Genomic DNA, 19,478 nt, shown 5'->3' on the forward strand with positions numbered 1-19,478 from the left:
CGCAGGCTTTCGGGATAAGTTCAGGCAATCGGGAGAGGGGGCCTCTTCAGAGAGAAATCATTTTGAGCATAGGCAAGCCAAGATATTTTGAGATGTGATTCAAACCTGAGAATGAAATGAGGGGTGGGATATTGGGAGAACAGATTAGCCCATTTGTGATAAAGTGGAAGTGTTAAAGTGAACCACCTTAATAAATGGATGCTTGTCTTGGGTTTCAAGAAAATGCGCAGGAAGTTCACACACTAAAGCCAAAAACCAAAGTGAACTTCTTCATTTGTAGGAGCTGTCGTTGGTTTTCTTAGGGGTAAAAACTTGCTTAAACTTAATTACATACGATCTAGGTTTGAGTTTTCCCTCTATTCTACTTGGTGTTAACGAAGACCTTGTTTTTTTTAATTTGCCTTATAGTTTATAATTAAAAATAAGTACATGCTTATGAAAATTAGAAATGATATGACTCAAATACAAGCAAAATTGTGAATTGGTGATCATGGCTTCAAGTAACACCTAATCTAATTACCTTTGTATTAAGATTTTTGAGAAAACCCATCCATGTGGCGGTCATACACATTACTTTCTTTCTTTTTTTGTATCCTGTTTTTAACTATCCTAATATACTTAAGAGTCATAACCTAAATATTAAACTATCATTAGGATCTGATACTCCAGGTATCTAATATAGCCTTTTAATACTTATGAAAACACATGATAAATGGTACAGAAAATACTCCAATAAAGTACAGTTGGATTATATTATAATCCATTTTTAGTGGTTTAGTCAGTTGGGAAGGATAAAGAAGGAAGAAAATGAGGAAACAGCTAATGAGACAGAAGAGCTCCCAATATTGTAGATAACTGAATATTTTGAGAGTTTTGTGTCATTTTTTAAAGATTTATCTATTTATTTATTTGAAACAGTTAACAGAGAGTGAGAGACAGAGATCTTCTGTCCACTGGTTCACTTTCCAAATGGCTGTGACAGCCAAGGCTAGGCCAGGCCAAAGTCAGCTTCACCCAGGTCTCCCACGTGAGTACAGGGGCCATCTTCTGCTGCTTGCCCAGGCACATTAGCAAGGAGCTGGATCGGAAATGGAGCAGCTGGGACTCAAACTGGTGCCTGCGTGGGATGACGGCATCACAGGTGGCAGTTTAATCACTATACTACGATGCTGGCCCTGTCATGTCATTTCTTAACTATTTTCCAGCCCAAGAAGCACTGAGGTATGTTCCATCAGCAAGAGCCACTAGGGAAACCTTCAAGTCACGCTACCGTTTTTAACCTAGGTTAACACCTTCCCAGAGGTGGACTTTGAAGATGTCCTGAAAATGAGGGGAAGAGGGGTTTCTGACATGAGATCAGGTATTCTAGACCTGTGTGAACAGCAGAGGAGGACAGGATGGAAGAATTCAAAGAACCCCACCAAAATGTATATATTTTAAAATTTTTTATTACATGATATATGAAACAGTAGAGGAAATATTTCTGAACTTTGGCCTTTAATTCAATGTCCACTTTAATGATAATTGAAAATAAATTAACACGTAGTCAGAATAGTAGCTTAAATTATACTTTTTCTTTTTTTTTTTTGTTTTTTTCTCTTTTTTTTTTTTTTTTTTTTTTTTTGACAGGCAGAGTGGATAGTGAGAGACAGAGAGAAAGGTCTTCCTTTGCCATTGGTTCACCCTCCAATGGCCGCTGCAGCCGGCGAATCATGCTGATCCGAAGCCAGGAGCCAGGTGCTTCTCCTGGTCTCCCATGCAGGTGCAGGGCCCAAGGACTTGGGCCATCCTCCACTGCCTTCCCGGGCCATAGCAGAGAGCTGGCCTGGAAGAGGGGCAACTGGGATAGAATCCGGCGCCACCACTGGGACTAGAACCCGGTGTGCCGGCACCGCAAGGCGGAGGATTAGCCTGTTAAGCCACGGTGCCGGCCTAAATTATACATTTAAAAATAAGACTCCCAAATACATATATAAAATAATTATTTTGAAAGAATTTAATGCCAGATGATCTGTGTGAATCACTGGTGCCTTGAATTTAGATTATCCAGCCAGAAATTTTTTTAAGTGTTTCTCCATATATTCACAACACATACTCACTACTCACACTCACAGTTTCCCCAGCTAATAGTTACCTGAGAAAGAATTTGTACTTTGAAACTACCGGAGAGAAGATCCTTTTTGTGAAATGAACTCTTGGGACAAAAAACAGTTGATTGTGTGTTCACTGACACAGCTGATTTCTAGCCATCCTATAGCTTTCCTTTTCACCATTTGGTGCAGCCCTGGAAGTATGGGGCCAAGTTCCAAGATGTACAAAATCCCATTGCCGGGCGGGATGAGGGTAGGGGAGCGTAGAAGGAAACGCTGCTCCCACTATCCTCCACTGGAGAATTCCCTGGACTGACTGCCTGAAAATCTCCTTCTGTTTGCCTTCACCAGGAATGGCGGCCCTAGATAGTAAGGCGTCAGGGAAGATGGGCATGCGAGCTGTAGTCTATTACATGACTACCACCATCGTTGCCGTGGTGATTGGCATAATCATTGTCATCATCATCCATCCTGGGAAGGGCACAAAGGAAAACATGCACAGAGAAGGCAAAATCGTACAAGTGACAGCTGCGGATGCCTTCCTGGACTTGATCAGGTACGTCCTTGCAAGCCCGTCCCCTTGGGTATTTTGACCACCCAGCTCCTCTGACTTTGGGCAGCTAAGCAGACCCTTGGAAGAGCTGTCGGACTCAAGGAGCCTTGCCAGGCTTACAGGGAGGTCACATTTTTTACTTCTTTCTGGCAGAACTTGAAGTAAGGACCTGTTTTCTGGTCTCCTGTAAAATAGGTGGGAAGGATGAAGAGAAGAGATAGACTTCTGAAAGCACTACTTTTAGTAGTTACTCAATTCTCTGTTACAAAATCCACTTTGGAAAATTAATAATTCTTAACCCATTTTTCTTAAGTCCTCATCTTTCAGGTTTTATTCAAATGTGGTCTATTCATTGGATTCTCCTAATTAAAATTTGTGATCTGTATCATCACCCATTATACGCATTCATGAATTTCCAGAAGGAACTTAGAGATGATCTGGTCATACTTGTCCAGAGATTTTCCCCTGTTACTATTTATGAAGAAAGGAGTTGGCAGATCAATAGCATAATCAAAGATTATGGCTTCCTCAACTTTATGAACAAAACAAACACCTCTTACAGGAGTCTTTACTTGAAGTAGCCCTGGCAGTACAGTAAGCCTTATATTTGTGAAGCAACCGAAGTGTTAGAACCTCTCTGCTTCCTCTGTCTCTCCACGCCTGCTCTTGTATCACTCAGGTCCTGGTAGGAAGCATCGTGTATAGCCCAATGGAACACTGAAGAAGGTGTGTGAAGGTGTAGGTGGGGCCGAGGGAAGTTAGAATGGAGGGTGGGCACCAGAGGACTAACAACAGTGGGAAGCTATTTTGTTCCTCCTAGCTGTGAAAAGGGCAAAGGAAGGGCGCTGTTCCTGGAACTCGGGGAGCTATGAAGACTGGTCTCAGAGTAGGAGCTACATCTTTATTTGAGGGAAGGGAGCTGCTGCCAAACACATCAGAGTCGAAAGAATATACATAGGGTCTTCAGCCCACCCTGTGATCTGTTGGTGCGTGCCACTAAGACAAACTCAATGAGAAGCAGAAGGCGAGAGAACCCACATGCTGCAGTCCACAGGGGTCAGCTTCCCAGGGCGTGGAGAATGAAGGATGAGTCTAGAAGGGCAAGCGAAAAACAGCCCAGGACCGGCCTCTAGATCCCCCATGCAGCCCCACCCAGCCTATCCTCCCAAAGCCTCGCTCCTTCACTCCCATCTTTACAACTTACCTGCAAAGTGATCGGGTTGTCAGTCACAGACTCTGACCCTAACTTTCCCAGCGATCATTTGAAAGAAGCTCCTCCAAGGGACCGAGTTCACATGCCGTCTCAAGGAATCCTGTGGCAGGAAGATCCAAGAGAGATTTGGGGAACAGAGGTCTCCTTTAGCAGTACTTCTCCCCAGGGGTGACTGCAGTGTCTGTGTAACCACCAGCCAACCCCATGGGGCCTCTTAAGTTAATTGCAATGACCTGAGGGTAACAAGCCACTCTACAACAATATTGCCTACCAAGTTGGCATCTGATAAGTGCGTTTTCGGTAAGCTCAAATAGTGAAAGCTCTTCAGCATTTTTTCATGAACTTTGTCCTCAAGTAGTTTGGATCCAGGGGTATTTTATGTTTTCTTTCTCTATAATTTCTACTGTTTGAAGAACCAGGATCTTGTTATACCGAGTCTGGTTGACTCCTTGGAGCACTGCGTGTGTTTCTGCCCTCCCTTGTCCCATTGGCAAATGTGTGAATATCCTGTCCCCACCCAGGCACATGGCTTGAGCATATATCCTGGAAACTCCTGATCTAACATTTCCATCAAGGTTTATAGAAACAAATTTATAAAGCATAGATGGAACAGGAAACAGAATGGTCTAGGTAGTAGGAAGAAAGGAACAAAAGCTCATAATCTTAAAATACGAATGATAACATACAACTGCTGGAGTCGCCAGCTCAAGGTAACTGTCCACATTGTGTCTCCTTCTCCCAGTCTTACTTCCTGGAACCCAAACGATTGTTTAATTCAGCCTCCTCTTTTATAGATGAAATCAAATGAGACATAATTGGGTAGTGCGACTCAATCAGTATTACACAGCTGGTTGGTAACTCTCCCCACCCTAACCCCAGGAACTCAAATGCTGGGTTGACACAGTTTCTGAGGAAGTGACAAACCCTGCCACATAGCCTCAAGTTCGAATTTTGTGGTCCGTGTCTCCATTAGCCACCAAAGAGCCTCAGAAGCTCCAGCAATTCAGTGCCACTACCCCATCACCTAGAAGAACTTTGGAAGGAAGATTTGTATTTTAGAATACCCACATTCTCACCATGATCTTAATTTAGAATATTCAGTACAGTATCCAAAAATAGCCACTGTTGAATAACACCTCAGTCAGAATACGATGACAAGTGACGTTTCTATTCTCACTCTGATCCTTTGAACAGGGTTTTGATGATATTACAGTTGAATGAAGAATCTCATTGGCTGACATGAAGACAATACGAGTTGAGTTTCTTAGTTCCTTAAAAAACAGTACCTACCTGGCCTACCCTTAGGGGTACATTCAAGTCATAAAACCAAAGTCTTTGTCTTTGCCCATCTGCTGCTTGGCTCAGTGCATTCTTGACTTTAGATACAATGAAACAGTATTCAGGAAAAAGACTTATTATTTGGGAAATTTTTCAAGTGATTATTACTTTCTTCGCAGGAACATGTTCCCTCCAAATCTGGTGGAAGCTTGCTTCAAACAGGTAAACACAACTACTAGTTCACCTTTCAGATTCCCCTTTGGCATACCAACCCAAGTGATACCCTCTTTTTTCCTTTGATATTCCATCTCTCTACAGTAAAAAATAACTTCTTGCCACTCAGATGGAAAGCACTAGGGTTTTCTGAGCATCTCTTCTGGGAGAGGGAAGATCACCTTGCATTAAAGCCTTATTAGTTGTCAGATACAGTGTGTCTTGCATGCAATAGCTCATTGATTCTGTTATTAAGAAGGTTAATCAGGAGACCTCCTTCCTCCTTCTGCGTCCACTTCTCACATGTGAAAGTTCCCCCAACACAATAAGCAAATCCAACATAAAAGACACTTAAAACTTACTTTAAGGAAAGTTAGAGACTATTCAGATCACTGGGTTTGATTTAAAAACCAGTGGACTGTGTTTTACAAGTCTGCTAAGGGCTTTATGGATCAGGAGAGCCCTATCAGGAGAGAATGGCATGATCACTTCCAGAGCGCCTGCTCTGTGCCAGCCATGTTGTATTTAGTCCTCACATAACCCTGCGGAGTATCATTCTCTTCCTTTCACCGTGAGGCAACCCATCTGTGTAAACTTGGGGACAGGGGGTGGGGAATGTAACAGGCACAAGTCCTCACAAGTAGTAAATAGCCCAGCTAGGTAGAATTCAAATCCACTGTGTCAACTCCAACCAAATTCTATCGTCTAATTACCCCATTCTGCTTCCTAGACAGGGATCTCTAGGGTGCTGAACAATTGGAGGCCATATCCTTCTAGCCTCCTACCCAAGCAGTTCTCATCTCTGTGTTGTGGATACAAATATACTCAGGCAGACCTCGTGGCACAGTGGGTTCAGCCGCTGCTTGGGACACCCATATCCCATATTGGAGTGCTGGTTCGGGTCCCAGCCACCACTCTTCCTCCTGCTGCATCCTGGGAGGAAGCAAGCAGCAGTTCTGGTGCCTGCGTCCCTGCTGCCCACAAAGGAGACCCAGAAGGAGTTTGGGACTCTTGGCTTCAGCCTGGTGCAACCCTGAGCCTTAGGGTCATTTAGGGAGTGAACCCAACAAATGGAAGACTTATTCCCTGCCCCCTGTCTCTCTGCCTTTCAAGTAGAAAATAAACATTTTAAAAATACAACACTTTAGTACTTGGGGATAAAATCAGTGGTGTTAATTCTAAACTCACATAATAAAGAAGTTTTATTGCCCAAAATATTAAAAAGGAATCAGTTAGGCCAGTGCCGCGGCTCACTTGGCTAATCCTCCGCCTGCGACGCCAGCACCCCAGGTTCTAGTCCCAGCTGGGGCACCGGATTCTGTCCCGGTTGCTCCTCTTCCAGGCCAGCTCTCTGCTGTGGCCCAGGAGTGCAGTGGAGGATGGCCCAGGTCCTTGGGCCCTGCACCCGCATGGGAGACCAGGAGAAGCACCTGGCTCCTGGCTTCAGATCGGTGTAGCTCTGGCCATAGCGGCTACTTGAGGGGTAAACCAACGGAAAAAGGAAAACCTCTCTCTCTCTCTCTCTCTCTCTGTCTCTCTCTCTCACACTCACTCACTCTCTCTAACTCTGCCTGTCAAAAAAAAAAAGGAATTAGTTGGACATTCTGGGTTAAATAATACTTCCCAAGCATTTCTCCAAATGGTGTCAATTTGCTCCAGTTGTATTTCCCCAACCTTTCTGCTTAGAATTTCAGTATAACAAAACAAAACCATGATCTCATGGAGAACTGGGTTTTTAAATATTTGGTTATTTGGAACGTGAAAAGAAAAAGCACCCTCCGCTGGTTCACTCCCCAGATGCCCACAACGGCCAGGTCTGGGCCAGGCTGTCATTGGGGGCCAGGAAGTCCATCTGGGTTCCCCATGTGAGTGGCAAGGGTCCAGTAACTTGAGTCATCACCTACTGCCCCCAGCAGGTAGCATTAACAAGTAGCTGGAATGGGGAGCGAGCTTAAACACTGGCCATCCGCTATGGGACGCAGGCATCCTGACTGGCAGCTTAACCACAGCCCAAACGGCCCACCCTGGTGGCTGGGTTTCACATGTGCAAGTTCTCCTTTGGCCTTTATTCCCCCTCATTTTAAATATTTTTATGAAGACTTTTTAATAGGTAATACGTGTGCGCATTGCAAAATTCAAACAGAATCCTTTCTTTAAAAAAAAAGTCTAAGAGGCCAATATCTGACTGTATTTGTTCAAAAACAACTGTAACCCATTTCAATTCAACCAGCCAACCCCAGCACTATGGGCTGACATTGTCGTTAGCTGGCAGTGGGTAATATAAAAAAATGCTGATTTCCAGATCCTTCAGATGGAAAAAGTGCTGATGCATGTAGATTTATTGTATTTGGTTTGGGATTGCATTTAAAGGGTTTTGAAGGGGGAGGAAATGTATCTTCCCAAATCTGTTTGGCTTAGACCAGAATGCAAATGAGATCTCAATTCCTGAGTAGGCTGCAAACTGTGTCTAAGGTGAAGGGAGGCATGGGAAAGGCTAAGCAGATTGAAAATCTACACTGTGTAGCCATACGTTGCATAGGCAACCATTGGAATAGAGATTTGAGAGTTGACTGAAATATAAGACGGACAGGAGCCAGTTTTTTCTTGGTGGTGGTGTTTGAAATTACCAATCAGTACCACTGGTTATTTAGGGATGGTTCACCATATTGACGGCTGGATATATCTTTGGGAAGGGTGGTTTCCCAATGGACAAGAAAGCCCTCTATTTATTCCTGGTAAAGAAATGGCCAAGCACTTCATGCTGGGCTATGCATTCTTCCCCAAGACTCTAGATGCAGCCAACAGTCCTATATTCTCACTCTCGCTGATGCTTTATTACCATCACCATCAATGCCAGGAATTCTACTCTCATTAAAATCTTAGAGGGATGGGCTTCCTTGTATCTTATGACCACAGTAATATACTCAGCATCTCCCGTCAGAGGCATCTATGCAGCAGCTATGGGGAAAAGACCATCTCTTGGGTTAGAAGAGAAATGCCACTGTGGACTTGGAGAAAGTAAGTTGTTATCCTCAACTATTAAGCACCTATCCTTAAGAACTGATAATATTAGGAATGGCTTGAAGAGTGGTTGTTTTGGAATTTTTAATATCCACTGAACTCTCCAACTAAACGTAATCCCTGGAGGACTTTATCATTGGACATCACTAGCCAGCATGAGTACAGTACTTTAAAATTTGTAAGATAATCTCCTGTGTTCTGTTTAATTTGGTCACATCAACAACCTCACAGGGTAGAACCAGCATAGTTTTCCTTTGTTCATAGCTGTGGACTATGAAAGGATATAAAGTGACTTATCCATGCTCCCATAGCATGATCCTCACAGAACGTAAAAGGACTATTGTGACTATTTGTATTTATAGCTTTTTAAATATTCCATTATAGTCATTTGGTTCAAAAGATAGCAAAAGCCCATGTGTGTTTAGTACATCTTTAACAAGATCCCTCTTCTCTATTTTTTTATGTATTTGAGTGTGTGTTGTGATTTCTATGTATTTGAGTGTGTGTGTGTTTTGAGGAAGGAGTAGGGGTTTGCCACAAGATAGATGGATGGGTGGTAGGTGAATAGAAAAGGGGAGGGAGGGAGAGAGAAAATTACACTATTCTCTGAACAAAAAGTAGCATATACTATTACAGAAAACAGAAAATTTGGACAACAGAGAAGTGTGAAGAAAAAATGAAAATCACCTTTAAACCATGTTGTGCTTTTATTTTAAAGTTTAAGACCAACTATGAGAAGAGAAGCTTTAAAGTGCCCATCCAGGCCAATGAAACGCTCGTGGGTGCTGTGATAAACAATGTGTCAGAAGCCATGGAGGCGCTCACGCGGATCACAGAGGAGCTGGTTCCGGTTCCGGGATCTGTGAATGGGGTCAATGCCCTTGGCCTAGTTGTCTTCTCCATGTGCTTCGGTTTTGTGATTGGAAACATGAAGGAGCAGGGACAAGCCCTGAGAGATTTCTTTGATTCTCTTAACGAAGCCATCATGAGATTAGTGGCAGTGATAATGTGGTATGTATTTCCATTTGCTCTACATCCTATATGCAAGATGCTTATTGCCATCAACATATGTTCTGTCCTGAGGAAGATGCCAGCAGGCGGGATGGCCAAGTGCAGTCATCCCACTCTGGTAAGCACAAGAAAAATGGAATTTCCGAGTCTAGAGAGGCCTTGAACCTATCTGTAAGCCTATCTTAATAAGTTTGCTTCCTTGTCTTGGAAAGGTGTCTTTTTTTTTTTTTAATTAATTTATTTATTTGAAAGAGTTAGAGAGAGAGAGGTCTTCCATCCACTGGTTCACTCCCCAGATGGCCACAATGGCCGGAGCTGTGCTGATCCGAAGCCAGGAGCCAGGAGCTCCCTCTGGATCTCCCACACAGATGCAGGGGCCCAAGCACTTGGGCCATCTTCTACTGCTTTCCCAGGCCACAGCAGAGAGCTGTATGGGATGCTGGCACTGCAGGTGGCGGCTTTACCTGCTATGCCACAGTGCCAACCCGCAGGGTGTCTTCTTTTTTATCCCAGTGCTGATGGAAACCCACTCCTCATTCCTCCATTTTAGATCTATTTAGTGATTAATCCATCTAAGGAGTGTCTACTCTATGCTAAGCATATAATGCCAAGTACTGTGGATATAGCAATGAAAAACCTAATAAGGATGTCTTAAATCTTACATGCTTTTAAGGGAGACAGACAATAAACAAATCCATCAACCATAAGCTGTAATCATAACACCAAGTGACTGAAGAAAAGGCACAAAGTTTGCCCTGGATGGTTCAGAGAGGCTAATGCCTGAATGACCAGTTACACAAAGGCCAGTAGAGAGCATTGCCAGTAGAAGGGAGAGTAAATGCAGAAGCCCCTGGTCCACTGGAAAAGCTCAGGTCTCCTCTCTGTTGGCCTTTAGAAACTCACATGGCAGTTCTATTGCAATCCCTATAGGACTGGTGGGAGGCATTATGGAAACCCAAGCCACAATTCATAACAAAACCTCCTTTAATAAAGCTGAGAGCAGGAAACAAAGGAAAAGACTAAATCCAAAGCAGAACATTGACCTTGGAATGTAAACCCCCGCCCCCCAGCAGAAGGGAGAACCCTTTGCTTGGTTTAGGCCTTGGGTGAGGATTGATTTTCTTCTATGCTTGATTTCTAATCCAGGCTCTTCTTGGCAACTGAGGCAGGAAAGCATCCATTGCTAAGAAAAGCACTTACTTGTCAACATGACTCAATTTCTTTTGTCTTGAATGCCACCAAAGCCCAGAGAAATCCATTTTTTAGGAATTGGTGCAAGGTGGATATGAATCACGGCACAAAGACCAGAATGTGGTCTCCACAGGAATCCCCAAAGTGGGCATTTATCTTCGTATTATTAAAATGCTTCCACCTTTCACCTCTTTTATAAAAGAAGCCCATTCAAGGCCACTGAATGAACCTCACATGCAGCTTTTCTAGCCGTACATTGGCCCACACACTCAAGCCTTGAGTTATTACATTTCTGCAAACAGGTACTCCTGTGACTTCCTGGCCTGCGTTTTTAAAGAGCTTTTGAAAGAAGCGTTGTGTTGGGTGTTTTTCCAGTTTGAAACAAGTCCTCCACAGTTCCCGACAGACCCTTCTCCTTAAGGGCAGTCGGTTCCTCTGTTTTCAGTAATGTGCGTTTGGTTGTAGTTTATAGCACACAGTGGACCCGGAGTTGAAAGCTGGGCAGCAAGACCTTTAAGCTACGAGGTTATTACTGTGTTCCTCCTCACAGAGGCCACGGGGAAATGCTCCCTAACGGCAGTAGCAGCCTGTGGGTAGTATTATGTCAATAGAATGCCTATTGCCTGATTGTGGGACTCTATATGTAAATACTATTAATATTAATAGCTCTAAATTTGTTTTATGGTCACCTATTTATGGTAAATGGTACCAGGTTTCCATTTGTACTATAACAAAAAAATTTCCTTTTAAAATAAATTTACCTAAAGAGAGAAGGTGATTTAAAGACGAATGCTAAGTAATATTAGAAGTGATATAGAGGTGTGGGAAAAAGTAACAAAAGGGGCCACAGATTAAGCGAAGTGCCTGCCGATCTGGAATACTGACACGGTATTCTGTGACTCTTGCTTTAACTGGAAATCCAGTTCAGAAACAGAAAATGTTGCCAAAAGTCTGGATGTTGGGGAGGTAGGTTGTGTCAGTCCAGGGGGAGCGAGGGCCTCTGAGGGTCAGGGATGGAGAAAAGACAGCTATCTACAGCAGGTGGACAATAAAACCTCTGCATCTGCTTTTGTCCCAATATTAGGAGAAAAAAACCTGTCCTAGAGCAGTCCCAAATGAGATCCAGTTCTGTGATAACCAACTTTATATTTAAAAAAGACCAGAAAGGTGTACATAATTCCTACAAGTTCTAACAGTACCCAAGGCAACAGTGTTTGGAAACCCATTTCTTTCCCCTCACTGGACTCCAATTGCATGTATGTTGTTCTCCACAGGTATGCCCCTCTGGGCATTCTCTTCCTGATTGCAGGGAAAATTGTTGAGATGGAAGACATGGGTGTGATTGGGGGGCAGCTGGCCATGTACACAGTGACAGTCATCATTGGCCTGCTCATCCACGCCGTCATTGTCCTGCCACTCCTCTATTTCCTGGTGACACGGAAGAACCCTTGGGTTTTCATTGGAGGGTTGCTGCAAGCCCTTATCACAGCTCTGGGGACCTCTTCAAGGTATGTACACATGTGTGGTTGACTCCTCGGAGTGTTTCTGAAGCTCTGTTTTGAACCTGCACCCCTTTAGTTGAAAGCAGGAAGAGACATTTTGTTCTGGGTTTGAAATTTACAGAAATACTGAATTGGCTTTTTAAGATTGTTGATTGTTTGATTTGAAAGGCAGAGCGGCAGAGAAGGGGAGACACCGAGAGCAAAATCTTCACCCACGGGTTCACTGCCCAGTAGGCTACAACAGCCAGAGCTGGTCCAGGCCAAAGCCAGGAGCCAGAAATTCCGTCCAAGTCTCTGATGTGGGTGGCAGTGGGCCAAGTACTTCAACCATCACCAGATGTTTTCCCAGTTGCTAGCAGGAAGCTGAATTAGAAGCAGAGCGGGCCGGCGCCGCAGCTCAATAGACTAATCCTCCGCCTTGGGGTGCCGGCACACCGGGTTCTAGTCCTGGTCAGGGCACCGGATTCTGTCCCGGTTGTCCCTCTTCCAGGCCAGCTCTCTGCTGTGGCCAGGGAGTGCAGTGGAGGATGGCCCAAATGCTTGGGCCCTGCACCCCATGGGAGACCAGGATAAAGCACCTGGCTCCTGCCATCGGATCAGCGTGGTGCGCCAGCCGCAGCGCGGCGGCCATTGGAGGGTAAACCAATGGCAAAGGAAGACCTTTCTCTCTGTCTCTCTCTCTCACTGTCCACTCTGCCTGTCAATAAATAAATAAATAGAAGCAGAGCAACTGGAACTCAAACTGGCAATATGATATGGGAGTCCAGCATCACAACCAGCAGCTTCGCCGGCTGTGCCACAACACCAGCCCCTGAATTGGCTTCTTCATCCCTGATGCTACTCAGACCTATTTGGGATTCCCAGAATGGCCAGCTCTGAATCCTTATGGGGAAAACAGTGGAATCAAGTCTGTCTTCTCCCTCTTCTAGCTGGCCTGGCCTGAGGGAGGAGAGGAGAGTAACTGCACAGGTTGTGGGGATGGGGAGCAACCACAAGGAACCCAGAAGCAGGAGAGCTGCCAAATGACCCCATGAGGGGGCCACGCTCTTCCCGACCCCGCACCCTTATTTATACAAGTGCTGACTTAGTTCCCTTTAGGACGTGGGACAGGAAGGAACTGTCTGTCCCAAAGACCAGACAGGGTAAGGACAGGCAGGCCCTCAGCTGATGTGAACTGTTTCACTGTCCTCAGTTCTGCCACCCTACCCATCACGTTCAAGTGCCTGGAAGAGAATAATGGCGTGGACAAGCGCGTCACCCGCTTCGTGCTGCCTGTGGGGGCCACCATTAACATGGACGGGACTGCGCTCTACGAGGCACTGGCTGCCATCTTCATCGCTCAAGTTAACAACTTTGATCTGAACTTTGGACAGATTATTACAATCAGGTACAAGGAAACAGTTACATATGATATTTTCTTTAAAAATGACTAATAGAGAAGAAGGGGATCAGGGTTGGGTGGAGAAACTGGTTGGGAAGGGGATCACACAGACAAAAGGTTAAAGTCTGGAGCAATAGTTCTATTTGTATATTTGGAAATGCTTATTAAAAATTTTTGAAATTAGATGTGCACACTCAACATTCAAATATTGTAGTATATAAGGTAAAAAATCTTACCCGCCATCTTATCAGCCCCTCTTTCTATAGGTGACCATGCTTCATGTTTGGTTTAGAAAGACCTTTTCCTGTGAATACACACACACACACACACACACTCCTTGTTTATGAATGGTATGATTCCATTATTTATAGTTTGCCTATCAGTACATCAGTTATACCTCTTAATATTTGCAAAATACTTAGTATAGATTTTTCTTTTTCAAATGTTGTATTTCAATTTTAAAAAGCATTAAAACATGTTAGCTCTTATAGGCAAGATTAGAAAATAAACACGTACTTGAAAAAGTAGATTAACTTTTTCTCTTGGGTTAACTTTTAGGTAGTATAACATAGAGGAGAGACCACACTGACAAGTAGGTTGGGGATTGGATTCTTACGGAGACATTATTTAACTGCTGCGTTTGAGGTATTGAGTGAAAAGCAGTTTTCCTTTCCATACCTTCCCCCAGTCTCTGAGTTTTCTCCTGTGGAGGCAACTGGCATCACCCACCCAGTTTCTCTGGCATCCCTGCAGAGAGATCCATGGACAGCCACGTGCAAACATAATCCCCTGCCCACCCCCACCCCCACCCCCGAACGTCACCGTGTGCAGCATCCGTTAAGCCTAAGGCGACAGAAGACTTCATGCCTCATGTCCCAGATCTGCCTTTGCTCTTCATTGCTGGCGCTCGTTTTTCATTGTTATTCACATTGTATTTTGAAGAGCAGAGTAAGTCACTTTTGGGGGGTTTTCCCACAAATTTCTATTTTTTAATTCTGCATAGAGAAAAGTCAGATTAATATTACAAAAGCATCCTCTTCCTAGATCCAAACACTTCCTCTCTGCTCCCATGTCTTCGGCATGCACCGCCGAGAATACAGACATCGGCAAACTCGGAGTCTTGACAACCGTCCACTTAGATAAGGAAATTATTAGAAACAGATTCTATTGTAACTGACATTTTAGACCTTTACAAAATACAGTAAGGAATGTGCAAACGAAGCGTCTTCATTCAAGAATGGCTGTAATACACCCAACTTCATGAAGTTTGTTGTGATGATCAACTAGATAATAAGTAAGATGTGTCATCCGAGATGCTGAGTATGACTTATGATAAGCACATGATAAGACTAGTATGATTATTAGCTCACTGGATTTTTTGAAACCCCAGCTACACGTGTTTGAAGCAAGTCCTCTTGTGCTAACACGGCACATCAGGCATCGGCACCGTGTGCGTTTTTCAGGATACGCTCTCTCCTTGGCAGATCTGTAACAGTGTTTTCTTTTCCATCCTTCCTTTATCAGCATCACGGCCACGGCCGCGAGCATTGGAGCAGCTGGGATTCCTCAGGCAGGCCTGGTCACCATGGTCATTGTGCTTACATCCGTGGGCCTGCCCACTGACGACATCACGCTCATCATTGCCGTGGACTGGTTCCTGTGAGTACTCCGGGACCGCGTGCCGGCTCACACCGTGGGGGCCCCTCCTCTGCCATAAACGACTCCTCAGAGAGGGGCAGCGTGGCCTGTAATTAGAGAGCCCTCGCTACCTGACCCCTGGCCCTTATCTGGAGACAAAGCTTTGGACACCGCGCGTGCGCACTCCCTTATCAACTGGCAGAGCACATCTGGCTGCTGTACTCCTCACTCCATAAAGCCATTCAGATATTGGGAAACCTGCAGTCTGCGAAGCCAGCATAAATCAGCAAGGCCGTTTCGGCATTGCACAACGTGTCCGTCCCTACGGCGGCTGGAACAGAACTGCAGGCCCTTCCCTCCTGTGCTTCTGTTCCAATGGTGTAATGCAGCGCAGATCTGCCCATCTGAGCCCAGCAGAGCGAGGGGTGGCCGTGCTGACAGTGGGAAGAGATCTAGTGTCATCGAGTGTAACTGAGTCTTGGCTCCAGGGAAAGTTCCAAGAACTGTGCCCTCCACTCTCCCAGACCCTAACCTCCCGGGCCCACCCCTCCGCCCTCTTCCCTCACCATTCCAAGTGACATTCTGCCCCTTTCCTCCCCTGAGTTCCCCTCCACTTTTGAGAAAATTTTCCCCAGGATGCCCAAAGCAGATGCCTAGGAGACAATAGCAGTAGGTGCTGGAGTCAACGTACATTGACCTGACCCCACTACTAAGCATGAAGAGCTGGAGAGCTTGCACAGAGCACGTGGAGGACCCATGAATTCCCCGCTCACCTTGGATCTGGGTTTGCATCTTAGCCCTGTGTGATCCTGGGCAGGTTACCCAACCACTCCATCCCACCTCTGTAAAACAGGGATGCTCATGCCTACTACTTCCTAGTGGTCCCTTGAGGAGTAAATGTATTGGTGCCTACAAAGCGCTATCTGGCCACAGTCTGCACTCAACGTGAGCACTTTCACAGTGCAAAGCAATGGTTCTCAAAGCTTTTGATCTTGACACTTCAAAACGTACTAAGCATCAAAAAAGCATTTTATCTATGCGGATTTGGAGTAGTGGTTAAGCAGCCACTTAGCATGCCTGGTTCAAGTCCTGGCTACTCCATTTCCCCTCCAGCTAATATGCACCCTAGGAGGCAGCAGGTGATGGTTTAAGTACTTGAGTCACTCCCACTCACCTGGCAGACCCAGATGTAGTTCCAGGCTCGTCCAGCCCTGGCTGTTGCAAGCATTTGGGGAGTGAACCAGTAGATGATCTCTCTCCATGTCTCTATGCCTTTCAAATAAAATGAATATAAATAAAACTTTTAAAATATATTTGTCATATTAGAGAGATGGAAATTTTTAAAATTTCTAATTCATTTAAAGATTATAATGAATTACATAATAACATAAGAAAAATTGTCCAGCTTAATACTAACTAGCTGGAGTCTTGCAATCGCTTCTGCATTCAATGTGCTATTGCACATCATGTAGTCTTTGATAATTCCACTATAATTCACAAGAAAGTAAGAGTAAAAGGGCTAAGTAACACATGAGGAGGCTAGTTTTGGCTTCTGGGCCCCATTCTGAGAACTACTGGTTTAAATGGAAGTGAGCTGGAGGAAACATTTTAAATAGATGGAGAAAAGGGAAGGGTTTTTTTTTTCTTCCCCAGAGCTGGGACTCTAGCTCCAGTCAGACTACTAACTGAAAATTAATCATCTATATGTGCTCCTAACTTTTAAGAGCTGTTATAAATGTTGTGTCAGTTATGTAACTCTGCATTTGGTGGACACCAAACCGAGTTCCAAGAGCTGCTTCTAAAGACCTCCTGGTCAGTTCACAATAAGTGAACCTGCACGCCTGGTCAGTTCACAATAAGTGAACCTGCACGGTGCTCCCAGGGAGCCTCACTGTTCCTTCCTCTGCATCCTGCCTGCAGGGACCGTCTCCGAACCACCACCAACGTGCTAGGCGACTCCCTGGGAGCCGGCATCGTCGAGCACTTGTCACGGCACGAACTAAAGAACCGAGATGTCGAAATGGGTAACTCGGTGATCGAAGAGAATGAAATGAAGAAACCATATCAACTGATTGCCCAGGACAGTGAAACCGAGAAAACCATCGACAGTGAAACCAAGATGTAAACAAAGAACTGCCTTCGTGAGCACCAGGTGTTGGAAAGCCGTCATGACATGCGTCCATCTCCTTATAGCCCGTTCTCACAGACCCCTTTTCCTCTCTGTTCTGATAGGATTGGAAACTACTTATCCAAGCACAAGGGAGGATTTTGCAGTGGTCAAAATGTGAAGTTTTCACCTACATTTAAAATGTTTAAATCATGTTCGTCTTACCTGCTAAGGTACTCAGATCAAAAAAATAATCTTGATCAAATCTTATGAGTTTATGTGGCACTTAACCCCATAAACTTATTTTCAGTAAGTTAAAATCAAATTTAAACCAACTGTGGTCGGGTCCCTTGGAACCCAAATGAGTTAGTCTCAAGACTAAGCAACTGGATGAGCTACAATCAGTTATCAGTTGGACAGAAGGGTTTTTTCCCTTTCTCTTCTGACTGTGTCCTTATTTTGTTAGTAGCACGACAATAGCACAGCTGTGGAGAGGGGCAGAAAATGAGGTTTCTGGGCGGCCTTGCAGTCACATCTCATCTCCAGACCTCAGTGTCCCCATCTGTAAAATGAGTGACTGCCCCCGATATCCCATAATCAATCTTCCAGGCCAGACATTCTGTGACATTGAAGAGCCTGCCCTCTGTTCTCCCCGCACCACATACACTTTGTACCAGTTCCATGCCATGGACCACACTTTCAGAAATGACTAGGGGCAGGATGGCTGTTCACTGGGCTCATGTCCGAAATACCATTTATGTAAGTCACTAGGTGCGAGGAGTGGAATTATTCCCGAGATCCTCTGCCCAGTTCTTCCCAGTAGGAAAAATAATGTGAGCTTTCCATCCTTCCCAATCTGAATGGATTGACTGCTCTGGGAAAAAATGTCCCCTATCGCTCAATTGACAGTTAGAAAATAAAGCAGAAGACTAGCAAGGGGGCCCACGGTCTTACTCTGGAACATCGAAGAAAAAGAATGGACTTCAGCTGACATTAAAACACCAGGAATGGAGGCCTTAGAAAGATTTAAACAGCAGAGTTTAGAGTTTCCTTTTTTTTTTTTTTAAACCTGAAATACTACTTCTCAGTTTAAAATCATTTCCCCACAGAAGTCTAGGTACCAAAACATAAGCTCACTTCTATACTTTAAAGAAGTCAGATAACAGAGGTCCATTGGTCTCTTATCTGAAAATGTTTTTTACTTTAATTAAAGTTAGTAGGATGAAAGAAGACATCTGTGTTGGAATTCCACTTACCAAATCATTCAAAACTTTCAGCTGGAGTGCAGTGTGCTTCTGTTTTGTGTCCCTAAGAGAAATGGAAGAAGATGACTCCGTACAGTGAGTGCAGGGAATTACAGCAGGGGCACCAGTTTCAGGTGAGGCAGCTATCAGGGTGGGAGGAGAATAATTTTTACCCCCTAAGGAATATCCAGTCCAAGACACTCAGTGGGAGCTGTCAGACGATGCCAGATGCATCTGCGTTTGACTGAAAATGGTGAAGAATGGACTTCATTATGCTAACAGACTGAAAATCTAGACATACGTCCTCTGATATACAATTAGATTTTTATGTAGATCCTGAATGTTATGTGCACAGAAAACCTAACATTAGGCTACAATGGAGTAACCATTTAATGTCAAGGCTCTATTTGGGAAATACACTACAAAAGTTAATGTACATGGTTGCCATGACACTAGTGGAGCAAAAATTAATCATGTCAAGTTAATTGTTACATGGTGTGTTTTTATATATATATATATATATACACTAACCATTTCATATGGAAAGCAGGTCCCCTAGGGTAACTCACCATCCCAGCACAGGCTCTGCATACGTGTGCACCCAGTATGGACTGGGCAGCATTACTTTGTAGAAATATTTCCAATTAAAAAGAAAAATAGTTTTACATCCATAACTTTGCTGTTGTTTATTCTTCTCCCCGAAGGAAAGTAAAATTCCCACTCGTGGAAGCCCTACAAGGAGCTCAGGCCTGCTGGGAAAGGACGCCACGTAGCCAGGTCAAAATCTTGGCTAGAACCCGCTGGGGGAGCCAGCCCCGAGAAAATAAGGCCGATCTCCCTCTCCCTGTGCGACTCCTGGCACTGGAGCTGACAACAGGAGGGGGTGCTGGCTGTAATTGTCTCCACTTACTTGTCCCTGTCAGATTCAAGTTTCTCAGATAAATGGAGTCATTCCCATGCTGGGATTAGAACAGTGTAATACCACCACGAGTTCTTCCCCAAAAGTAATTTCCTGTCTGACCTTCAAATAAGGTAG

The 19,478-nt window shown here is 44.5% G+C and overlaps 1 protein-coding gene across 1 annotated transcript in view; it reads left to right on the top strand.

Annotated features, from left to right (window-relative positions):
- The window catches only part of SLC1A3 (solute carrier family 1 member 3), an 87,000-nt gene extending 67,898 nt beyond the window's left edge, over positions 1-19,102 (top strand). The window contains exons 4-10 of the mRNA XM_062211981.1: positions 2,442-2,646; positions 5,314-5,356; positions 9,087-9,379; positions 11,845-12,078; positions 13,265-13,459; positions 14,978-15,112; positions 17,012-19,102. Coding sequence (XP_062067965.1) covers positions 2,442-2,646; positions 5,314-5,356; positions 9,087-9,379; positions 11,845-12,078; positions 13,265-13,459; positions 14,978-15,112; positions 17,012-17,216 — 1,310 coding nt within the window. The 3' untranslated portion in view covers positions 17,217-19,102. The remainder of the gene's footprint in view (positions 1-2,441; positions 2,647-5,313; positions 5,357-9,086; positions 9,380-11,844; positions 12,079-13,264; positions 13,460-14,977; positions 15,113-17,011) is intronic.
- Positions 19,103-19,478: the final 376 nt, after the last annotated feature.

Source organism: Lepus europaeus, chromosome 15, assembly GCF_033115175.1.
Source record: "Lepus europaeus isolate LE1 chromosome 15, mLepTim1.pri, whole genome shotgun sequence".
Lineage (NCBI taxonomy): Eukaryota > Metazoa > Chordata > Mammalia > Lagomorpha > Leporidae > Lepus > Lepus europaeus.